This window comes from Scyliorhinus canicula, chromosome 16 (genome assembly GCF_902713615.1).
Source record: "Scyliorhinus canicula chromosome 16, sScyCan1.1, whole genome shotgun sequence".
Lineage (NCBI taxonomy): Eukaryota > Metazoa > Chordata > Chondrichthyes > Carcharhiniformes > Scyliorhinidae > Scyliorhinus > Scyliorhinus canicula.
This window is the reverse complement of record NC_052161.1, coordinates 119,129,358-119,154,015: the sequence shown is the minus strand read 5'-3', so window position 1 is coordinate 119,154,015 and position 24,658 is coordinate 119,129,358. Positions and strand designations below refer to the sequence as shown.

The following is a 24,658-nucleotide window of genomic DNA, read 5'->3' as shown; positions in this document are numbered from 1 at the left end:
TCAGGAGCTCGGCTTAATAATGGCTTATTGTTACAAGTAGGCTTCAATGAAGTAACTGTGAAAAGCCCCTAGTCGCTACATTCCGGTGCCTGTTCAGGGAGGCTGGTACGGTAATTGAACCCGCGCTGCTGGTCTTGTTCTGCATTACAAGCCAGCTGTTTAGCCCACTGTACTAGCTTAGCAACTCACAGGAAATCTTCTCAAAGACAGTTACATTTTTAGGTCTCCTTACACAGGGGCTCAAGATGAGCTGGATGGGGTCAGCCTTTGCACCCTGTAGTGATCCACGGGAGGCAGGAGTTCCGTCACCACACCAAAGGGGCAGCACGGTAGCATGGTGGTTAGCATAAATGCTTCACAGCTCCAGGGTCCCAGGTTCGATTCCTGGCTGGGTCACTGTCTGTGCGGAGTCTGCACGTCCTCCCCGTGTGTGCGTGGGTTTCCTCCGGGTGCTCCGGTTTCCTCCCACAGTCCAAAGATGTGCGGGTTAGGTGGATTGGCCATGCTAAATTGCCCGTAGTGTCCTAAAAAGTAAGGTTAAGGGGGAGGGGCGTTGTTGGGTTACGGGTGTAGGGTGGATACATGGGTTTGAGTAGGGTGATCATTGCTCGGCACAACATCAAGGGCCGAAGGGCCTGTTTTGTGCTGTACTGTTCTATGTTCTAATATTTATTTACAATAACGATATTACAGGAGCAGCTACAAACAGTGCTGCTAGCAGTCCAGTCAACTTAAGACTGCTCACAAAGCCTACACAGGTGATTATATGGGCCCCCTCAATGAGCTATCATTGAGAGAGCTCATACTCCAATTGGCCAACCAATAAAGCCAATTGGAGTTCATTACACACCCAAAAATAGCAGATTGGTATTGGAAATTCCAAGAAGCCATGAAGCAGGTTGCGGCCAGATCCACCCTTAACGACACCGTTGCTGCTGACCACAAGCTAAAAGGTGCTTCTGCTGACACCCAGATTCTAGCAGGCCTGTGTCAGGTGCCACCACAACAATGAAATCAATAAGATCCAAGTATTACATAAAAGGATAGAATGTCTACCTTTAGAAAAGGGGCAGTGCACAGTAGATAGACAACTTGTATAGCTTGTTCATCTTCTGTTCAATATGCAAACATGGATAATTGAATCCTCTTGTGGAAACAGCTGCCTGTAACACCTCCAGGCGAACCTTCACCCAAAATGCTTTCCCACTTTTTCACTGTAACTGAGATGTAAAAGGTCCAAAGTAAGCTTTAAAAGCAAGTTTTCTAAACCTGTATCCTTTGATTAAAACTAACCACTGCAATGTCTTTTGTGCCTCGTAATACTTTGATTAAGGTTTGAGTTTCGAGACCTTGGCCTACCTCAAAACCCTGGGCTACATACAGTCTATTTTTACCTCACAAAATTTAAGTGCTTTCTGTGTTTGTTGCAGAGTTTCACAGTGTGCAATTAATGGATCAGCAGACACTGTTCCCTCATCCTGGAAGAATTTCGAGTGTGTCTTTTTTCTTCCCCAAAATCGCTTTGAAAGAAACAGGATGTGGGAGCAGTGTGTGATTGTGTGGTAGCTGTGGGAGGCTGATGCTGCAACTGGAAGAAGTGGATAGTGGTGACGGAATCTTCGGGCACCGGAGGTAGTTTTAGTGTGAGGGAGTTTTGGGGAGATAGGGCATTAGAAGACAATGCAGGGTGGTAAATAGGGGTCCTTGACACGGAGGCCTGAGCGGGAAAGGAGGGGTGGAATTTGAGATAGTTGAGAGCCAGAACAGACAACAGAATGAAATGCAAGCAGCAGAGAGAGAGGTTTAGGAACAAACAGAGAAAAGAACCTAAGAACAGAGAAATGGACTTAGAAGCAAACAGAGACATACAGAACAAACAGACAAAGGACTTAGAAACAATTAGAACAGGGCCTAAAACTGCAAACAACAGAGGGGGGCTTGATAATTAAAGAAATAATCCATTCAGCAGAGCGTGATTTCTCTTCCACCCCAGTCCCTGCCTCAGTAACACCTCAGACAATGAACGCTTGTAATTCCCAGTTACAAATCCAGAAAAACAAAAATCTGTTCAACAACCTTCACACTCTGTACAGACAGTGACTTGGGGCAAGGCTGGTTCAGAGCAGAACAAATTTTAAATGCTGTTCCCAGCTTGGTGAACTCATAGTTGGGACCCTGGGCATGAGGCCAGCTCACGTCCAGAGGGAAATGGAACCTCTTGTTTCTAACTGGGAACTTGCAGGCATACTAACTGATGACTGAAGATAAAATTGAAGCTACTGCGCTTGGGGACAAGGCCAGCATGAAGTCGACAATGAAACTGAAGGTGGATTGCCAGCTGGAATGTCAGCACACAGTCATTTTATTTGCAAAGTCACTGCAGAATCTGGGCGAAATGGTTTTCCTATTGCATCATTACTGGAGGCACCATCGAAATGCAGCTTGATCATGGTGTCAGGCAGGTGGCTGGGGTGGGAGAGGCTAAAGAAAACAAATGAGTCGTATTCTCCCCAGCAGGCCACTGGAAATGCTTATGGGCACAGACCAGCTCGACAGAGGAAAGACATTTAAAACATTCATCGAAGCCGGAACCTGCAGATTGGCCATTGAGGGACGAAGCAGAACTTAATTAGGGTACTGTTAGGAGACAGAATGGAGCTGAATGGTCACCTGAAAGGGCCAATCGAAGCGTGTACAAATTGCGAGGTAGAAAATGAAAGCCCAATTTTAACATAACCTGTCGAAAGCGAATGGGAACCTGCCCAAAGGGAATGGGAGCAGATTTAGCTGGTCGGATGCCCGCTCTAAACCCTTGCCCAATTTTACTCTCCAGTCCCACTGGACTCTCTGTGGCTCGGTAAACGTGACAAGAGGAGGCTGTGCATTCAACATACTTTTAACATATTATTTGGTAAATGTTGCATGCTGAGTCAGAGGGTTTCATGAGGTTTCTGTACAAGATTGGAGCAATAGATTACACCACCCCTCCCTCCTTATTCATTAACTGGGTGGCTGATGGTCATTTTGAAAACGAGACAAAGTTACAGAGAAGCAAATGGCAATTTACTTTAGGGAAGTGGCAACATTGGGCGGGATTTTCCACCCACCGCACGGCGCGTTTCCCAGCGGCGGAGGCAGCTCACCATTGGCCGCTGGCAGTATCTTCCAGTCCCGCCTATGGCTATGCCGTTTTACGTGGCTCGCACATCCCACTGCTGGGAAACCCGGCGCGGGGGGGGGGGAGTTGGGGGGTTTTGCCTTCAGCCAGACTGGAAGATCCCGCTAGCAGGAAGGATCGAAAATTCCCAGCCATTATTTCTAAAGGCAAAATTTGGGGAATTTATGTCAATCGTTCCTCCATTTATATAACAACATCGCTGTCTGGAATAAAAGCTTTGGGAATTCGATTGTTGCTTTACAAGGTTTTTAAAAAAAAATCAATCAAATATGGTGACGGGTAAACCTTCTTTCAACTCCTGTTTACATACATGGCTATATGTTGGGAAATCGCACGGTATTCATGTTCAGGATGAGCATTTACAGGACAGAAATAAGTTGTTCGACCTTATTGGTCTAGCCCAGTGGTTTCTGCTCCACAGAATGTATCAAACAGCTGGGAGGTGACCTTAACCAGCTGTTGAGGTCTTGAACAAAGTGGGGAAACTATCATAGTGATTTAAAACATTTTCCTTTTTTAAAAAAAACAATTTTGTTTGCTACCTTAGTGTGGACGTTAGTCATTTCAGGTAATCACAAAAAACGGCAGTTCTTAAACTTGAGTGATTTGTGGGGCAAAAATAATGTAGCGGCACCTAATCATGTAATAGAATGGTATCTTTTAGCAATGGAGTTTCCACTCGAGTACCATCGAGTGGCATTACAGGCAACAGTTCTAGGTTCATGTAACATTGGCGTTCCCATTGTTAATTGTTCACATAACAAGGTTTCAATGGAGTACACACAACACAAGATTTCAAAGCAAATATATATGGATAACTATGTGTAATATATCAAAATTGTACTTCAAAAATATTTGAAATTACAGCAAAGTGTCACAATTCTAAATTTTGGAGGGAAATGCCGAGAATAAAATGTGCTTTGCAACTCCACTTCCAAATCCAGACATTTACCCCTTCGGTCTCCTCAGCTCCTTATACTCAGCTGCACAACTAGTTTCAGATTAGTCTCTCTCATTGTTCAAGTCCTCTTTCGTCTGGACGTTTGCTTCGCAAGCCATTTGCATTGTGCCTCCAGCGTGTAATGGATGTTTTGTTCAGGACTCTGTGTGAAATGTCCGGTTTCTCTCCTCCATTCCCCAGGTGCAGCGTACCTCCTGCCTAGAGCTTCTTGTACCAGGTGGAGGCCTGCTAGCGGATCCAAAGGCCGCACCAGCGACCGAGGGTCCACTGAAACATCTCAGAAACTGCTGGGCAGCGATGAATTAAACCAAAGCCGCAAGATACATTAATCGCTGAGCGTTTAAAAATGCAGAATCAACGTTCCAATATTAAAATGCGATTTAATCAATAAAATTAATAGTTCTGTTGTCGCGAGGAGCTTTTTAAACACCATTTACAAGGCAATAGGAGCTCAAATGTGCATCCCTTGTGTAGCCCTTCTACTGTCATTTCTGGCTGAAGTTAGGTACAATAGCTTGAGCATATTGCAGTCCAGTGTTGCAGATGAAAACCTGCCACTGAGGGTGACATTGTGCATGTTTTTGAAGTAAAAGTTCTAATGAAACACGGATTTCTAAAAGGCTGATTGATGAAAGGACTAGATGGGCAGGGTGCAAAGTGAGCAGTTGTTGAAGGTAAAATCCCACCAGTGTTTCTTCACATCAACAGTTATATGAATCATTCCATCTCTGATTTGTTGTTTTTAAGAAAAGGATTGAGATTCTAATAACGTTAAAGTTGGCATCAAAGTTAGTTTCTTCTCAACAGGACGCAACTTGCTATACACCAACAAGTATCCCCATAAAATCTGATCCACTCTGGATTGAGATTGGGGCGCCAGCACTGTTGTCCACAAATATGGAGGTATATTGTCCAGCCTGAAAAACACAGAAAGATACATTAAGCTGAGCCACGGTAAAGCTTCTGTCCGCTGCAAATAGGAGCAATCTTTCTCTGAATAAAAAATGTTTTTCACCATTGATTTAAAAATATATTTTTTTAGGGTACCCCATTTTTTTTCCCAATTAAGTGGCAAATTAGCATACCCAATTCACCTACCCTGCACATCTTTGGGTTATGGGGGTGGGACCCACGCAGACACGGGGAGAATGTGCAAACTCCACACGGACAGTGACCCGGGGCCAGGATCGAACCCAGGTCCTCGACGCCGTGAGGCAGCAGTGCTAATCACTGCGCCATCGTGCCGCCTGATTTTAACCATTGATACTTGAATCACTGGTTAAATGATATGCATGTTAATTAAGGGAAATTTCCAGTTCAAGTGAAGTTAACTGAGAGAAATTGATTGGTGTCAGACTGCAGGCAGAATCACAGAATTGCTATGATGCAGAAGGAGGCCATTTGGCATTGTGCCTGCACTGGGCGTCCAAACTAGCATCATGACTTTGTGCCATTATTTACCTGCATGTTCCCCTATACCCTTGCTCACTGTTTCTATTCCAGTAATCATCTAATGCCCTGCTGAATGCCTCGATTGAACCTGCCTCCCCCACACTTCCCGTCAGTGCATTCAAGACCTGAACCACTCATGTGAAGAAGTTTTTTCTCACATCGCGTTTGTTCTTTTGCAAATTACTGTAAATCTGTGCCCACTCCTTCTTGATCCTTTTACGAGCGGGAACAGTTACCTCTATCTACTCTGTCTAGCCCCCTCATGATTTTAAACATCTCTATCAAATCTCCTCTTAGTCTCCTATTCTCCAAGGAGAATAGTCCAAACATCTCCAATCTATCCTCATAACTGAAGTTTCTCATCCCTGGAACCATTCTTGTAAATCTCAAAAGTCTCTCCAATGCATTCACCTCCTTCCTATAGTGTGGCTCCCAGAACTGCACACAATACTCCAGCTGAGGTCTAACAAGTGTCTTGTATAAGTTCAGCATAACCTCCTTGCTCTTGTACTCTATATCCTATTAATAAAGCACTAGGTACTGTATGCTCTATTAACTGATCTCTCCACATTTCAGTGGTACATCCGCCACAGAGGTCTTCAGTTCATGTTTAAGGGCCTAGATTGTACATACAATAATTATCTTGGCATTGAATGGTCATGTCTGTTGGTGACTGTCACAAAGAGGCAATAAGCCATGGTTAAACAGGGTACTCTTCAGGCAGATCCTTCTGGTTGAAAGGCGAGTGTAAGTCAGGACCATTTCTGGAGATATATGTCAGGACATTGAGGCCTTGCAGGCCCTCCTGGCCAACAGCCGACAAACCACTTCCAGAATTCCCCCTCAGTAGGGGGCCTGTCGGCTGCTAGGAAGATTCTACTGGCACCCCAATCAGTCTACAAATGGACATTTAATAAGCTGATTGGGGACCCAACGTTGGCAGGTGAGTAGCCTCTGCCAATGCTGGCCCACCTCCAGAATGATCACCTGAAAGTGGGGACACATCAGGCCACTGACCTGACAAAGAGGTACATTGCTCAGATATTCCTCCCTGTCCCGCCTGTCCCCACAGACGTGAGCCTCTGTCCCAGGGTCCGTTGTGTATTGTGGAGGACTGCAGCTAGGAAGCACGGAGGGTCAAACAATAATGGAACTTTATTTACAAGGTGTGTTTCTTCACTCTGGCAGTTTTCCCATGCCAGCGACCGGTGATGACATGAATATATTAACACACAGTGTTTACTGGGCAACTATCAAGACGCAATATGAATACATAACCTTCCTCCCCCTTTAAATCAAACGCTCCCAACAATTTCAAACAAGTGTACCATGAACAATAATCAAATCACAAAATTAACAAGTCAGATGGTTTGGAGGCCGTCGCCCTCGGAACGGTTAACAGTGAACCTCTGGAATTTGCTTCTTTGCACTAGTTGTAACCTCTACCGCTTACATCTGTGTACGAACGTTATCAGCGGTTGATTTTACTGGTGTCGATGTTGCAACTAGAGGTTGACTCTGTGCTTGGTCTGAAGATGGTGCTGTCTTCCTCAACAGTGTCTGTTGTTGTTAGGGTTGTAGGAAGGTTCAGGTCAGGACTCTGGACAGTTGAACCCGAATTTTCAGCAGGTTCCATTTCCGGTAGATCGGTTTTCTCGCAAACCGCTGGTCCGCATGCCTCCTCCATGCCATCAACTCTAGTCTGGACAGTTGACGAGACAGATCCAGTCTGTGCAAGGATTGTGACAGGAATCCATTCATCTGCTGTGGAGTAATTCCTGGCCAACATTCCTTGTCCTTGGTGGAAGATACGATGAGGGGTGTGATTTAACAGAAAGGAAACAGAGTTCCATGTCATGCACATTTAACTGGGTGCTTCCAGGCGCTGGCAACGCTGAGGACGACCACCGAGGCCACATTTAGTCCCACTTTCAGCTCTGCTTGCTAGTGGAGGAAGAAATCAGGGTGCCATTTAAAAATGGATCCCGATCTGTACTCCCCCCCCCCCCCCCTCTCCCAGCCCACCCCGGCCCCAGGACCCTCCCAATGCCCCAACTTACCGACGGCGGGTTCCTCGACCGCAGCCACCTGACAGTGTCATCTGGGCATTGCCAGTGTGCCCATGTAGCACTGCCAAGGTGTCAAGGTACCTCCCTGCCCTAAGCCCAACCACCCGGGGACCCCCGATCCCTCCCCTTCCCCCAAGTTCCATTACACCTAGTCCACGTTTCTGGAAACCAGTGTTAAACTGCGCCTGCTCGGGGTCTCCGAGGTGACGCCGTTCGATCCTGGGCGTCGGATAGACCCGGAATACACATATTCAAGTAAGGCTAACTCCCCATTTGAATATGCAGATCTGAATCCTGACCTCAATGGATGGGATCCAGTTCGTGACACCTCGCGAGGCGTGACGACATTGGTAAATCTTGAGAGGCCTCTCGCGCGATTTACTGGTGCCGTCACGTCCCGTGCGCGATGAGGCCAATAGACCACACCCATCGGTGTTTTGCTTTGCTTCCCTGCTGTGCTATCTGTCTTTGTTGTTTCTGTTGAACAATTCCTTTCATTTTCAGAGGTTTCAACAAATTGAATATTGAACGTAGTTGTCTCTTCATCATTAATAATGCAGGAGAGATTTCAGTCATTGAATGAGGGGTATTCTTAATACATCAGTAGGAATTGATTAAGGCGTTTGATCAGCGAACCTTGTTCCCTGGTTGCTCTCAATGTCATAGAACCATAGAATTTACTGTGCAGAAGGAGGCCATTCGGCCCACTGCATGTGCACCGGCCCTTGGAAAGAGCATCTTACCTAAGCCCACACTACCATCTATCCCCGTAAGCCAGTAACCCTACCTAACCTAACCTTTTTAAGACACTAAGGGCAATTTAACATAGCCAATCTACTTAAGCTGCGCATCTAAGGACTGTGGGAGGAAACCGGAGCACCCGGAGGAAACCCACGCAGACACGGGGAGAACGTGCAGACACCGCACAGACAGTGACTCAAGCCGGGAATCGAACCTGGGACCCTGGAGCTGTGAAGCAACTGTGATAACCATTGTGCTACTGTGCCGCCCATTCACCGTGCTACCGTGCTGCCCATGTGTGTTTCATGGTTTGAACAAAATATTCTGCTGGTCCGTTCATAGTAGCTTGGTACAGTGCTGACCTCATATGTTGAGTACCATTCTCTTTCAAAAAACTTTCAAATTCTTGGGAGACAAATTGAGGTCCGTTGTCGCTCACCAATTATTCAGTGAATCCAAACTTACTAAAGACTTCTCCTAGCGTCTTCATAATCTTTTGTGATGACGTTGACTTCATTATGGGGACTTCTGGCCTCTTTGAATGAGCATCGACCGTTACCAAGAACATATGTCCTTCAAAAGGTTCTGAGTAGTTGATGCATGCCCGTTGCCAAGCTTCTTCCGGCCATTCCAAAGGGTGCAGCAATGCTAATGGTGGCAAGTTTCGTAATTTCGCACATGAAGAATAGGTTCCAGCTTTATCTTCAATATCCACATCCAATCCAGGCCACCAGAAATAACTTCTGACTATTTATTTCACGCACACAGAACCGCAATGGCCCTCGTGCAATTTGTTTAACACGCGGTCTTCACAATGGTGGTGAATGATCACTCTGAGTCCCCAAAGAAAACATCCTGACTGCACAGCCAGCTCCAATTTTCCAGTGGGGATATGGTTTCAAGTCAGGTTTCAGTTCTTTGGAGAGTATCGGATCGTTCCTAGTATACTGCTTCACTTGTCCTGAAGTGGCTGGTGTATGGTCTACCTGATCAAAGCAGAGGATAATTCTGCTCGATTAGTTTGACAACTCTTTGACAGAGAGAAAACCGTGGCACCTAGATGAAATCCACACAGACACAGGGAGAACGTGCAGACCCACACAGACAGTCAGCCAAGGCCAGAATTGACTTGGGTACTTGGTGCTGTGAGGCAGCAGTGCTAACCACTGTGCCACCATACTGCCCTCAAGAGATGTTCCACTTTGTCTTTTCCAGTGACTAGGATGTCATCTAGGTAGCATTGAATTCCGCTTAGACCACTCAGGATATGATCCATTGCTCTTTGAAACTATGCCAGAGCTGACAAAACACCAATAATATGGTAATCTTTGATACTGAAACAAGCCTTTGTGCATCACAATTGTCAGAAGTTCCTGTGACTTCAGGTCTACCTGGCTCAGGTCAATTTTGCTAGAATTGTTGGATTCCTGCCAATCCCGCAAACAGCTCATCAATGTGGGGTAGTGGGTTTTGTTTCACACTCAACATTGGATGAACGATGACTTTAAAGTCTCCGCAAATCCTTTTTGATGACTGGTATTATTGATGTAGCCCATTCACTAATACTGGCAGGTTCCAAGACTCCTGTTGTTACATGTCAACCTCCACTTTGACCTGATAGCATAAGGTACCAATCTTGCCTTTAAGCATTTTGCTTGGCTTCCTTCTTTACTCTTCAATTTAACCGTGATATCTTTTATACTCCCCAGTTCTCTAACAAACAAAGAGTGTGCTTTAGTTTTGGTAAAGCCTGGTTATTCATTAGTCATCAAGTTGACTTCGGCATAATTCAGTTGAATCTTTTCTCACCATGTTCGATCCTTCAATGCTGGATATTTGCCCTTCACTACATGGAAAGACAAATCTGCTGTTTGCCTGTTAGGTTGCACAGCTGCAAATGTGGCCCTTCAATGGAGCCACTTTGCCAGTCTATGTCTTCAACACTATTCTTGAAGGTTACAAGGGAATGTGCCTGTGTTTTTCATTATAGACAGTCTCTGGCATCAGCAAGACTGTTGCCCCAGTATCATAGTCATAGAACATACAGTGCTGAAGGAGGCCATTCGGCCCATCGAGTCTGCACCGACCCACTTAAACCCTCACTTTCACCCTATCCCTGTAACCCAATTACCCCTCCCAACCTTTTTCTTTGATCATGAAGGGCAATTTATCATGGCCAATCCACCTAACCTGCACGAGTTTGGACTGTGGGAGGAAACCGGAGCACCCAGAGGAAACCCACGCAGATACGGGGAGAACGTGCAGACTCCGCACAGTGACCCAGCAGGGAATCAAACCTGGGACCCTGGCGCTGTGAAGCCACAGTGCTATCCGCTTCTGCTACCATGCTGCCCAACGTCCATCCTTACTGGCTGTCCATCTAACAGTGGAGTGACCAGCAATGGCTATCACATTCAGTGACAATTCAGCCTCCAGACTGCAGGTCGTCTCATTACTCTCAATCCTTTTGCACAGCATGAACACTTTTTCTTTTGTTCTGTTTTGCATGCTGTTTTGGTTTGCCTTGCTTTTTATTATCTTTGCTTGTAGTTTGCTTTTTCTTCCAACAGACACGCTCTATATGACCTTTTTTCCCCACAGCTTCTGCATATTATATCTTTGCACCAGCTGAATGCCTTGGTTTCACGTATCAGTGACATGAATGAGTTTCAAAACCCTTAGCTGTCGATTCACCCAACACTGTGTGTATTTGAGTATTGAAACTTAGTTGCTGAGCTTCTTTCGCAGCCAGCTCCATTGAAACAGCAATTCCCATGGCCTATTTCAGAGTAAGGCTAATCTCAGCTAGCAACTATCGCTGTGTTGCTTCACTTCACACACCATAGACCAATCTGTCCCGAAGTGTATCATTCAGCACATCACCAAACTCACAGCACTCTGGAAGTCTTGTTAATACTGCCACAAATTGTACAATTGATTCCCCCTCTTCTTGATGTCTTCTGTGGAATTTGAAGTGCTCTGCAATCACCAAAGGCCTCAGCAAATAGGGTGGTTGCAGGATCTCTACAATTTGTTCATATGTTTTACTGGAGCCCGGTCACATCAAGTGATAGATAGATAGAGAAATACAGCACAGACCAGGCCCTTCGGCCCACGATGTTGCGCCGATCTTTTGTCCTAGGTTAATCATAGAATTTTGGACAATTTTTCATGGCCAATCCACCCAACCTGCACATCTTTGTACTGTGGGAGGAAACCGGAGTATCCGGAAGAAACCCACGCAGTCACGGGGAGGATGTGCAGACTCCACACAGACAGTGACCCAAGTCGAAATCGAACTTGGGACCCTGGAGCTTTGAAGCAATTGTGCTATCCACAATGCTACCGTGCTGCCCTTAAGAAGTTAACCTACACTCCATTATTCTACCCTAATCCATGTACCTATCCAATAGCCACTTGAAGGTCCCTAACTTTTCCGAGTCAACTACTTCCACAGGCAGTGCATTCCATGCCCCACACTACTCTCTGGGTAAAGAACCTACCTCTGACATCCCCTCTATATCTTCCACCATTTATCTTAAATTTATGTCCCCTTGTAATGGTGTGTTCCACCCGGGGAAAAAGTCTCTGACTGTCTATCTATTCCCCTAATCATCTTATAAACCTCTATCAAGTCGCCCCTCATCCTTCTCCGTTCTAATGAGAAAAGGCCTAGCACCCTCAACCTTTCCTCGTATGACCTACTCTCCATTCCAGGCAACAACCTGGTAAATCTCCTTTGCACCTTTTCCAAAGCTTCCACATCCTTCCTAAAATGAGGTGACCAGAACTGCACAGAGTACTCCAAATGTGGCCTGACCAAGGTTTTGTACAGCTGCATCATCACCTCACGGCTCTTAAATTCAATCCCTCTGCTAATGAACGCTTGCACACCATAGGCCTTCTTGACAGCTCTATCCACTTGAGTGGCAACTTTCAAAGATCTATGAACATAGACCCCAAGATCTCTCTGCTCCTCCACATTGCCAAGAACCCTACCATTAACCCTGTATTCCGCGTTCACATTTGTCCTTCCAAAATGAACAACCTCACACTTGTCAGGGTTAAACTCCATCTGCCACTTCTCAGCCCAACTCTGCATTCTATCTATGTCTCTTTGAAGCCAACAACAGCCCTCCTCACTATCCACAACTCCACCAATCTTCGTATCATCTGCAAATTTACTGACCCACCCTTCAACTCCCTCATCCAAGTCATTAATGAAAATCACAAACAGCAGAGGACCCAGAACTGATCCCTGCGGTACGCCACTGATAACTGGGCTCCAGGCTGAATATTTGCCATCCACCACCACTCTCTGTCTTCTATCAGTTAGCCAGTTAGGATGCTCAGAAATCCTATCCCTCAGTACCCTTTCCATTACTTTGCCTACAACCGAAGTAAGACTAACTGGCCTGTAATTCCCAGGGTTATCCCTATTCCCTTTTTTGAACAGGGGCACGACATTCACCACTCTCCAATCCTCTGGTACCACCCCTGTTGACAGCGAGGACGAAAAGATCATTGCCAACGGCTCTGCAATTTCATTTCTTGCTTCCCATAGAATCCTTGGATATATCCCGTCAGGCCCGGGGGACTTGTCTATCCTCAAGTTTTTCAAACCGTGCAACACATCTTCCTTCCTGACAAGTATCTCCTCAAGCTTATCAGTCTGTTTCACGCTGTCCTCTCCAACAATATGGCCCCTCTCGTTTGTAAATACTGAAGAAAAATACTTGTTCAAGACCTCTCCTATCTCTTCAGACTCAATACACAATCTCCCGCTACTGTCCTTAATCGGACCTAGCCTCGCTCTAGTCATTCTCATATTTCACACATATGTGTAAAAGGCCTTGGGGTTTTCCTTGATCCTACCCGCCAAAGATTTTTCATGCCCTCTCTTAGCTCTCCTAATCCCTTTCTTCAGTTCCCTCCTGGCTATCTTGTATCCCTCCAGCGCCCTGTCTGAACCTTGTTTCTTCAGCCTTACATAAGTCTCCTTCTTCCTCTTAACAAGACATTCAACCTCTCTTGTCAACCATGGTTCCCTCACTCGACCATCTCTTCCCTGCCTGACAGGGACATACATATCAAAGACACGCAGTACCTGTTCCTTGAACAAGTTCCACATTTCACTTGTGTCCTTCCCTGACAGCCTATGTTCCCAACTTATGCACTTCAATTCTTGTCTGACAGCATTGTATTTACCCTTCCCCCAATTATAAACCTTGCCCTGTTGCATGCACCTATCCCTCTCCATTACTAAAGTGAAAGTCACAGAATTGTGGTCACTACCTCCAAAATGCTCCCCCACTAACAAATCTATCACCTGCCCTGGTTCATTACCAAGTACTAAATCCAATATGGCCTCCCCTCTGGTCGGACAATCTACATACTGTGTTAGAAAAGCTTCCTGGACACACTGCACAAACACTACCCCATCCAAACTATTTGATCTAAAGAGTTTCCACTCAATGTTTGGGAAGTTGAAGTCACCCATGACTACTACCCTGTGACTTCTGCACCTTTCCAAAATCTGTTTCCCAATCTGTTCCTCCACATCTCTGCTGCTATTGGGGGGCCTATAGAAAACTCCCAACAAGGTAACTGCTCCTTTCCTATTTCTGACTTCAACCCATATTACCTCAGTAGGCAGATCCCCCTCGAACTGCCTTTCTGCAGCTGTTATACTATCTCTAATTAACAATGCCACCTCTTTTACCATCCTCCCTAATCTTGTTGAAACATCTATAACCAGGGACCTCCAACAACCATTTCTGCCCCTCTTCTATCCAAGTTTCCGTGATGGCCACCACATCGTAGTCCCAAGTACCGACCCATGCCTTAAGTTCACCCACCTTATTCCTGATGCTTCTTGCATTAAAGTATACACACTTCAACCCATCTCCTTGCCTGCAAGTACTCTCCTTTGTCATTGTTACCTTCCCCACTGCATCACTACGTGCTTTGGCGTCCTGACTATCATCTTCCTTAGTTGCTGGACTACAGATCCGGTTCCCATTCCCCTGCCAAATTAGTTTAAACCCTCCCGAAGAGTACTAGAAAAATATGATGGCTTGCATATATTAATACTGCTTCCTGCAGTTATTAAGGCTCAATATAAATTCACAGCAATCCATTTTCTCTCACTTTGAGGTAACAATGGCATAATCAATAGCCTTTAAGAAACTGACCATATGAATTCCCAGCGCACAGGCATTTCGGTTCAATCTCTGCATCAATGTTCGTAGAGCTGCTGCTCTTCGACTTACTGCAAGCCCCTTAATGTTCCATATTGGGCAAAACAGCTTGGCTGCCATCTGTGAATTCCTGAGCACTTGTGAAGCCAGTAGGATTTTTGTTTAATGGTGCTCGGTGCATTGAAAAATAAATCACGTAGCAATAAGGCACCAGTCACCAGCCTGCGTGGAAAATTGGCTCATGCTGCAAACGTCTCCAATGCTTGCCAGAAACAACGTGAAAGCATAGAAATGAAGGGTCATGGTGACTTGCATTGCCAATGGCATGCCAACAGTAAATTTGTTCTGGGCTCCTTTATGTCCCTGATGGCATATCACTGGCATGGTCTTCCAGTCTAACCTCAGATTCTTCAGCACTGCAATTACCAATTATATCCAATGTGGTAACACTAACATGCTCCCTATGGATCCAGCACTATAACACCAACCAGCCACTTGAGGTCTGCCAACTGTTTTATTGGTTAGGTGAAAAACAAAATGCAACTTAAGGAAGTACAGCACTTGCTAAATGTTTGACACCCTAACCCAATCCAGAACACAAGAATTAGGGGCAGAAGTAGCCATTCAGCTCCTGGGGCCTCCTCTGCCATTTGATAAGATCACGGTTGATCTGACTTCACTTTCCTGTGCACCCTCCCTCTAAACATCAACCCTCAATTCCCTTGTTACTCAAAAATCTATCTAACTTAGTCTCGACGTTCAATGAGCCAGCCTCCACAGCTCTCTGGGAATGAGCACTCCACAGTCTAACAATCCTCTTTTGATGAGATTTGTTTCCTCATCTCTGTCTTCAATGGGAAAGACCCCCTAATTTTTAAACTGAGTCCCCTAGTTCTAGACCCCCCCCTCCCCCCCACCCCTCCCCACAACACACTCAGCATTCATCCTGGCAGGTCCCCTCAGGACCTTATGTAGTTCAATATGATCAGCACTCAATTCATCAAAACTTCAATGGATAGGCCTAACCTACTGAACCTCTCCTCATAAGACAACCCTTTCAACCCAGGAATCAGCCTAGTGAACCTTCCCCGAACTGCTTCCAATTAAATTATACCCTTTCTTTTTTTTAATAAATTTTAGATTACCCAATTATTTTTTCCAATTAAGGGGCAATTTAGCATGGCCAATCCACCTACTCTGCACATTTTTGGGTTGTGGGGGTGAAACCCACGCAGACACGGGGAGAATGTGCAAACTCCACACGGACAGTGACCCAGAGCCGGGATCGAACCTGGGACCTCAGCGCCATGAGGCGGTTGTGCTAACCACTAGGCCACCATGCTGCCCTCATTATACCCTTTCTTAAGCAAGATTGCCAAAATTGTACATAGTGCTCCAGAAGTAGCATGTACAAAAAACATCAATTCCCAGGCTTATAAGGGAGTCTGACTCATCTATCAAATCCTACCATTAAAAAATTTCAATTAATAAATCTGGAATATAAAGCTAGTCTCAGTAATGGAGATCATGGAACTATCATCGATTGTCGTTAAAAACCCATCTGGTTCACTCGCGTCCTTTCGGGAAGGAAATCTGCCATCCTTACCTGGTCTGGCCGACATGTAACTCTGGACCCACAGCAATGGACCCTCTGAACGAGGGCAATTTAGGGATGGGCAATAAATGCCGGTCTAGCCAGTGAGGCCCACATCCCATTAATGAATTTTTAAAAAGTAAACCTGCCACATTATAAGGAAAGATAGGTCTTACATTGTACATTTACTCATCCTGGTGCACATACGCCAATAGTGCTCCTGTCCAAGCTTCAAACTGCTCTTTGCACACTGAGGTATAGCTGACAAGAGTTACAGCTTTGGGTCATGTATCAACTTCAATCCCAAGAGGCCTTGAAGTAAAAAGGTACTCTAGGGCTGTTTAAATCAATTTAACATTGCACATTATGCAAAAAGAAAATTAAACTATAATCAATGAAAATAAATAAAATCTGAAAATGGTGGAAATTCTTAGCTTGCCCATCAATGTTTGTGAGAGAAAAGGCAAGTTAATATTTCTGATATCAACTCTTTGTAAGATCCATTTTTTCATAAATTTTTTACTACGTCAGAAACCTTGGGTTGAATTTTTGGGATGGTGTGGGAAACAAGGGCCAGGACTGTTTCCTGATTTTTGAAATATCCTCCTGGGACACGTGTGGAGGAGCAATGTGCTATGTCATTCCCAGTGATTTGCTGAAGGGGAAGGCAGGCGGGCTCTTGAAGCTGACTGGAAAATCCCAGTTGACCTAAATTGCCTACGACCAGCAAGGCTCTTAATACCTGCCTTGTGCGGGTGGGCGGCCTTGTTGGGCCTTGAAGCTCCCTCCCTCAAAATGGCTGGCACCAGAAACGCTATTGAGAAAGGGGCCCGTCGCCCGTACTCTCAGGCCCAGTCCGCCTCCATTCTTGATCATGACTACCCAAAAATCCCATTCCTTATCTTGAGCATAAAGTGGAGAGGGGTGGGGCTGCTTGGGAGGAAATGCAGGCAAAATCATAGAACGATAGAATTTACAGTGCAGAAGGAGCATTCATTAAGATTATTTTGCATGGATTGGCTGAAGATTTTTGCAGAAACGCAAATATTTTGGAGCACTGCCTATCGCAGGTTTGTCGACTTGCGATAATAAAATGCAACAGGGCAAAATAATGAGCCAAAATGGGAGATGCAAATTGTAACCTGACCGACATGGAGGGTCACGACTGTGTGTATCCCTCATAACAATGCACTAACCAACCTCCTGTGGCATTGCGCATGCCAGGTGAAAGGACAACAACGGGATCCTATGTTGTATTCTGTGTTATGAGCGTTCTGGATGCACAAGTGAATATTTCAATACATGCCAATTCTGAGACTTTTACTAGTGATTGCCAGAAATCCCTTGGGTGAATGTAATGGTATGCTCTGGGAATACTCGACTGAGCTACAAGGACCTCAGGACTGACTGCGTTTCGGATTTCAGATCATTTCGGTTTCCAGATACCGCATATAGGCCTAGGTTCACTTACATTACAAAAGGCTAGGCCAGCTTTGGTCTGAAATAAATTTAATGGCTCGAAAAGGACGATGTCCCACTGAATAATAAATACAGGGTACGGTCGGCGAGGTTCGTGTCAGCTCGGGTCACAGACTTCCCGCCGTGCTAAAGCTCAATGAGATTCACAAAAAGTGTGGCATTTGGATGTGTTCTATTTTTGGATTTACGGATAAATGACTGGAAGATCCTGCCAGAGGGAAGGGCCAGAAAATGCCCGGTGACTCAGGCTCAAGGGCTGAATGGTCTCGCCTATTCCTCTGTCCCATTTAAATATATACCTGCAACAAAACATTTGTAATACTTTATTTCTGCTTAATTATTCCAACAATCATTCAGTTCATCCAATATCTCTTTCTACCTTTACTTAACAATTTGATAAACCTTACTTGGTACAGATTTTGTTGAATCACTTGCCTCCCTCTTCCTAGGCCTTCTAGATACCATTCTCTACTCTGGAATTGGGAGTCACATCGATGCAGCTATGTCAATGAGTAAGTCCACTTTTGTCCCCACTCGGACGTCCCCCACAAGATTCACAACAACCCCCCCCTCCCCCAAGATTCACAACAATCAAGACTATTTTGTTCCATAGGCTGGTGTGAATTTAAACCTACCTTCAGTGTCAACTCTCATGCAGATGATCTTATGTTACCGATGTGTACTGACCTGTAACTGGAGTAGCCCATGCACATAGACTGTGAATATTTTGCTGTTGCTCTCCAGTCCAGCTATAACTTCGAGGGAGCTGAAGTAAAGGAGGTAAAAGATCACATCAGTATGCTATTAAAAGTAATGGAAAATGGAATGATGCAATCTGTGTGCCCACAATTATAACACCAATCGACTTAAAAAATAAACAGATGTATTGTTATTGGAGTCTTGTTTGAGAGAATAACATATTTCCCACATGTGGGGAGATCTGAAGAATTGAGAAATATCTGGGAAGGGAGTATAAATGGAAAGATTGTTGGAGGGAAAAAAAAAGTAAGCAACTGTATCAAATAATATACAACATGAGAGCGTCTGCAGACACAGTAAAGGTCAGATTCCTGTATAATTATGTGTTATGCTGTTCAGCAAAAAAGAACAATAAAAGATCGATTCACGTTTGTAATTAACTTGGCTTCAGGATTGTTCCAAACAAAATACAAAAAAACAGAACTAGCTTTTTTACCTGAACACCCTATTGGTAAGTGTGGCAAAAAACTGAAGGTTCTTGGACAATTTTGCACTTTCTTGTTGGTCACAGCAGTCATTGGGCTTGTTACTGTTAGCTATTCCTGAAGGAGGAAAAAACCCATCTCATACCAGTCAACATGCGTAGGTTGACTGCTGCTTTTACAGAACTTGGATGGAGACCCATCTGAAGGGTTATGTGCTCGAGATGAACCCATGAATTGAAATTATTAATTTCAAATAAAAGCATCTTGCCTGGATGCCTACAGTCCCTCTCTGTCTGGCAGCTTTATTTTCGGGGTAAACGCATTTTGAATCCTGTGAATGGTTTGATCAGCAAACAAAGGGGCAGCATGGTAGCACAGGTGGATAGCACTGTTGCTTCACAGTGCCAGGGTCCCAGGTTCGATACCCCGCTGGGTCACTGTCTGTGCGGAGTCTGCACGTTCTCCCCGTATCTGCGTGGGTTTCCTCCGGGTGCTCAGGTTTCCTCCCACAGTCCAAAGACGTGCAGGTTAGGTGGATTGGCCATGATAAATTGCCCTTAGCGACCAAAAAAGGTGAGATGGGGTTCTTGAGTTACGGGGATAGGGTGGACGTGAGGGCTTAAGTGGGTTGGTGCAGACTCGATGGGCCAAATGACTTCCTTCTGCACTGTATGTTCTAAAGTTCAGGGAAGTACGGGTTTTTAATTCCTTTTGTTCTGAGACCCCTTCGAAGAAACCTGGAACTGTACTTTGACTGAATTGCACCCAAGGGGCAGGCAGTCTGGAGTCACCATGGCTACATCCACAAGTCAGGCAGCTCTGTGGGTAGCAATATTTCTTTCTTCTTTTATGGGGTGTGCCTGTCGCTGGCAAGGCCCACATTTATTGCCCATCCCTAATTGCCACTGAACTGAGTGACTTGCTCGGTCATTTCAGAAGTGACCACTTTGCTGTGGGTCTGGAGTCACAGAGAGGCCAGATCATGTACGGATGGCAAATCTTGGTGTGCAGGGGCCAATTTCAAAGTGTGGGGATGATACAAAACTCCTGTGAGGAGTGCAGTGTAGAACTTCAAAGGGACACAGACAAGTTGGTGGAGTAGATAGATAGGTAGCAGATTACGTTCAATGCAGAAAAAAGGTAGGAAGAACATGTAGAGGCAATAGAAAATAAATGTAAAATGCTTAAGGTAATGCAGGAGCAGAGGGGCTGGGTGTATATGTGCATTGAATGTTGCAGGTCAGGTGGAGAGCAGTTAATAAAGCATATTGTATGCTGGGCTTTATTAATAGGGATACAGAGTCCAAGAGCAAGGATCTTGTGCTGTACTAATGCAAAGCGTCAGCTGGAGTACTGGAGTATTGACTACAGTTCTGGGAGCCACATTATAGGAAGGATGTGAATACGTAGGAGGGGGTGTAGAAAAGGTTTACAAAAATGGTTCCAGGGATGATAAACTTCAGTTATGAAGATAAATTGAAGAGGTTGGGACTGCTTTCCTTGGAGAGAAGAAGGCCAAGAGAATTGATACAGATGTTCAAAATTATGAGCAGTTTGGACAGAGTAGGCGGGGAGAAACAGTTCCCCTTTATAAAAGGGTCGAGAACGAGGGGCGGAATTCTCCCCCCCCACCCCACGCCGGGTGGGAGAATCGCCGGGGCGCTGCGCGAGTCCCGCCACGCCGCCCCGGCACCCACACGTGATTCTCCCACACCCCCCCAAACCAGCACGGCGACACACGGCTGGCCGCTCGGAGAATCGCCGCTCACCATTTGCAAAAGGTGAGCGCCGATTCTACGGATGGGCCGAGCGGCCGCCCCAACACAACAGGTTCCCGCTGGCGCCGTCCACACCTGGTCGCTGCTGGCGGGAACTGCGCAGGAACGCTGGGGGGGGGGGGGGGGGGGGGCCCTCCGATGGGGTCTGGCCCGCAATCGGTGCCCACCGATTGGCGGGCCAGCCTCTCTAAGGGGGGGACCTCCTTTCCTCCGTCGCCTCGCAAGATCCATCCGCCACCTTCTTGCGGGGCGGCCTCGGGGAGGACGGCAACCGCCCATGCGAGGGTGATGTCATTTTTCATTTACGCGCCGTCGCTTTTTACGCGGCGTCAAGGCCCAGCGCGCGTAAATGACGCGCGCCACTCCGAGCCCCCCCGGGGGCGGGGGAATATGGGGCTGGGAGGGGGCTCTGACGCCAGAGTGAAACACTCAGTTTTTCACTCCGGCGTCGGCACTTAGACTCCCGTTGGGAGAATTGCGCCCGAGATTTAAAGTAATTTGCAAAAGAAGCAAATGTGATGTGAGAAAAAACTTTGTCAAACGAGCGGGTCGGGCCTGGCATGCACTGCCTAGAAGTGTGGTGGAGGTTCAATGGAGGCATTCAAGACGGTGTGCAGAGGTACAGGGGAAAGGTAGGGGAATGGCACTAAATCATAAAGCTGATTTGGAGAGCTGGAGCAGACATGATGGGTCAATGTCCTCCTTCTGCACCGTAACAATTCTGTAATTCAACTTCCTAAAAGACATGAGTGAACCAGATGGGATTTTATTCACAACAATCATGTGATAGTTGTGGTCACCATTGCTGAGACAAGATTTATTAACAGAATTCAAATTTCACCAGTTCTCATGTCCAGGGCATTAGCCTGGGCCTCTGAATTACTAATCCAGTGACATTTATATATGCCTCCATCTCCCCATTACGTGTAGATAGAACATAGAACAGTACAGCACAGAACAGGCCCTTCGGCCCTCGATGTTGTGCCGAGCAATGATCACCCTACTCAAACCCACGTATCCACCCTATACCCGTAACCCAACAACCTCCCCCCCCCCCCCACCTTACTTTTTAGGACACCACGGGCAATTTAGCATGGCCAATCCACCTAACCAGCACATCTTTGGACTGTGGGAGGAAACCGGAGCACCCGGAGGAAACCCACGCACACACGGGGAGGACTTGCAGACTCCGCACACCGTCGAGGGTCAGATTAACGACGAAGGTTAATGCTGGAGAAATGCTTTTCTTGTTCGACATTTTGAGAGCAGAGAAGTTTGAAATTATTCTAAACCTATCCGCCTGTATTTGTAGTCCATTTCCTGTTTAATGTTCAATAACTTATCGTTAAGTCCATCACTGGAACAGCCCAATCATAGAATGTGTATTCTTTGGCCTACTGTAGAGGATGAGATGATGGGCTGCACATGTTACATTGCAGACTGTGACAGTACAGTGTTACGTATGCAAAGGAAATAAAGGCAGGTGAAATACTCTGTGGCAAGTGGCGAGGGAGAGATGAATTTACTAATTGCTGTTTTTCGGGAACTTGTGGGAAAATTGGTTGTTGTGTTTCCCAAAATCACAACAGTGTTAATACGTCAAAAATACACCTTATTGGCTGATGTGAAGGGCTTTGGGATGTCCTGGGTGATGAAAGGTTCTGTATAAATACATAAACATACTTTCTTCTTTCATTCTTCATGCGACAGAACTGACAGAATGTGAGGGATGAGTTAAGAGAAGAAGGATTGCCCACACAAATTGATATTTAAAAAAAATTGAAAACATGAGTGTGGGTGTGGCATTAAGTCTGTCTTTCCTATACGACAGGGGAGGAGGAACAGGAGACACAGCTGGTTGGCATTCCATTATCTTCCACATGACAGTCTGAGAAATCTATATAGGAATTGCTATGTAGGAAGTCCTTCTTATGAAGGCAAACTCTAGGTGGCCATTTTGCAGAAAACGGGATGCCACAAGAAGCAATTTTCCACTGCTGCTGAGATCCGATGAAGGAATACTCCCTGCTGAGCTTCAAGTGCTGTCTCAGGGGCTGGTTTAGCACACTGGGCTAAAGAGCTGGCTTTTAAAGCAGACCAAGGCAGGCCAGCAGCACGGTTCAATTCCCGTATCAGCCTCCCCGGACAGGCGCCAGAATGTGGCGACGAGGGGATTTTCACAGTAACTTAATTGAAGCCTACTTGTGACAATATGCAATTTTCATTTTCATTTTATGGAGTTTTATACTGTTGAACAAAGCAGCCAGGTTCAACTGCAGCCTGAATTTTCCTGCAGGTGGAGAGGCTCTCCATTGTACAGAAAATGGCTCTGGCAACCTGAACCTGAAAGCCCCCCCCCCCCCCCCCCCCCATCCCCCCAACCCCACCTTTCCACATGTGTGTGGGTAGGGTGGGGGATCGCGCACTTCAGACATGCATGTTTGACGCAGGCAGCTGTATATTCAACACAGCAGTTGCCTTTGTTCAGGTCTGATTTCCGCAAGGAGAGGGAGTGGGAAATACAACTTGTGCACATTAGACCTAGTCGGGGAAGGTCTAAAGTTTGCAGAGTTACTAGTAGAGGTACAGTACCCTTTTGGATAGGTCCAAGACACCTTTGAGATATGTTTGGTACCTTATGGGGAGGTAAGGTACACTTTGAAAGAAGTCATGTGCCCTTTTCGATTTTTAAAAGTAGATACAAATGTGCACAAAAAGTGGATAAACCAATTGGAACTGTCAAGTTAATTGAACCGTCAAGCTGTCAAGGGAACTGTCAGGCTGTCAAAGGATTTAAATCTCCTGGCCTTCAAAGCAGTGTTTGCTGTTCACTGTTTATTGACATAAGCCCGAGGGTTATCATTGTAGGATTAGTGCTGTGTTACTGATTTCACAACCTATCATTATCACAGTGGGATGCCTGTCAGTTCACAGGTTGATTGACAGATCAAAGTGCTTATAAAATCTTTGATATGAGGCTATGGATGCAAATGCTTGTTGTTAGAAGAGATTATGTAGTTGAAGGAGTTTAAATGTAGTTTAAATGTAGTGAATGGGATATCAATTAGAGTGGGGTTTTTTAATAGTAAATACATCAACAGATGCTGAAAACTTTATTTTATTTCCTCTCAGCATGGGTCTTGAGGTTTGCCAAGGACTGATATTGGGTGAGATGGTATGGAAGGTGTAAGGGCAAAGCGTGGTAGCTGGAGGATCAAGGATTGGCATGAGTTGGCACTAAGATTCCAGAGGGGCTATAAAGGTCCATAGGGATGGGTGGAGAAGCTCAGGAGGACATACAGGATATAATGGGGGCTCACTCGGGAGTGAAATTAAGACAAGCACATTTAACTTAACATACCCTCACTACTCACAGGGCATCAGCCTTGATTATATATATATTTATTTATTTATACTTCAGAGTGCTCAATTATATTTTTCCAATTAAGGGGCAATTTAGCGTGGCCAATCCAGCTACCCTGCACATCTTTTGGGTTGTGGTGTTGAGATCCACGCAGGCACGGGAGAATGTGCAAACTCCACACGGACAGTCCGAGATCGAACCCGGGTCCTCGGCGTCATGAGGCAGCAGTGCTAACCCAGTGTTGCGCCACCGTGCTGCCCCTAGCCTTGATTATTAACTGAAGTCATTGGGTAGGTCTCAAACTAACAGAGGTGAGAAGGCTGAGCTAGCTGATGGGAAACCACAGTGAGTTTGTTGCTTCCTATAAAACAACTGAAGGGTTTTGGGGGTCTCATTTTGACCTGACGGCTGTACCTTTAACTCCAGTCGCAATGCCAAAGGGTGTCGAAAAGCTAGCAGCAGTGACACAGGCGGACCGTGATTTACACAATACAAAGGTTTTGACTGTTTGAATAGCAAGGAGGAGTAGTTCAGAACAAATGCAAACCGTATGGCTTGTTCGATTAGGTGTACAATGGCCAAATGTGTCAGTTGTTCAAGTCCAGGAAATCCCATTAACTGTTTTGGAAAAATAGGTAAAGAGTTGCAGCTGCTTGAA

The 24,658-nt window shown here is 45.7% G+C and overlaps 1 protein-coding gene across 5 annotated transcripts in view; it reads right to left on the bottom strand.

Annotated features, from left to right (window-relative positions):
- Positions 1-3,987: 3,987 nt before the first annotated feature.
- Positions 3,988-24,658, bottom strand: part of c1qtnf12 (C1q and TNF related 12) — a 94,651-nt gene continuing 73,980 nt past the window's right edge. For all 5 annotated transcript variants that reach the window (XM_038821919.1, XM_038821920.1, XM_038821921.1 and 2 more), the window contains 2 exons: positions 18,362-18,440; positions 3,988-5,056 (listed from right to left, as the gene is read on the bottom strand). In XM_038821919.1, the coding sequence (XP_038677847.1) occupies positions 4,958-5,056; positions 18,362-18,440 (178 nt within the window). In that variant the 3' untranslated portion in view covers positions 3,988-4,957. The remainder of the gene's footprint in view (positions 5,057-18,361; positions 18,441-24,658) is intronic.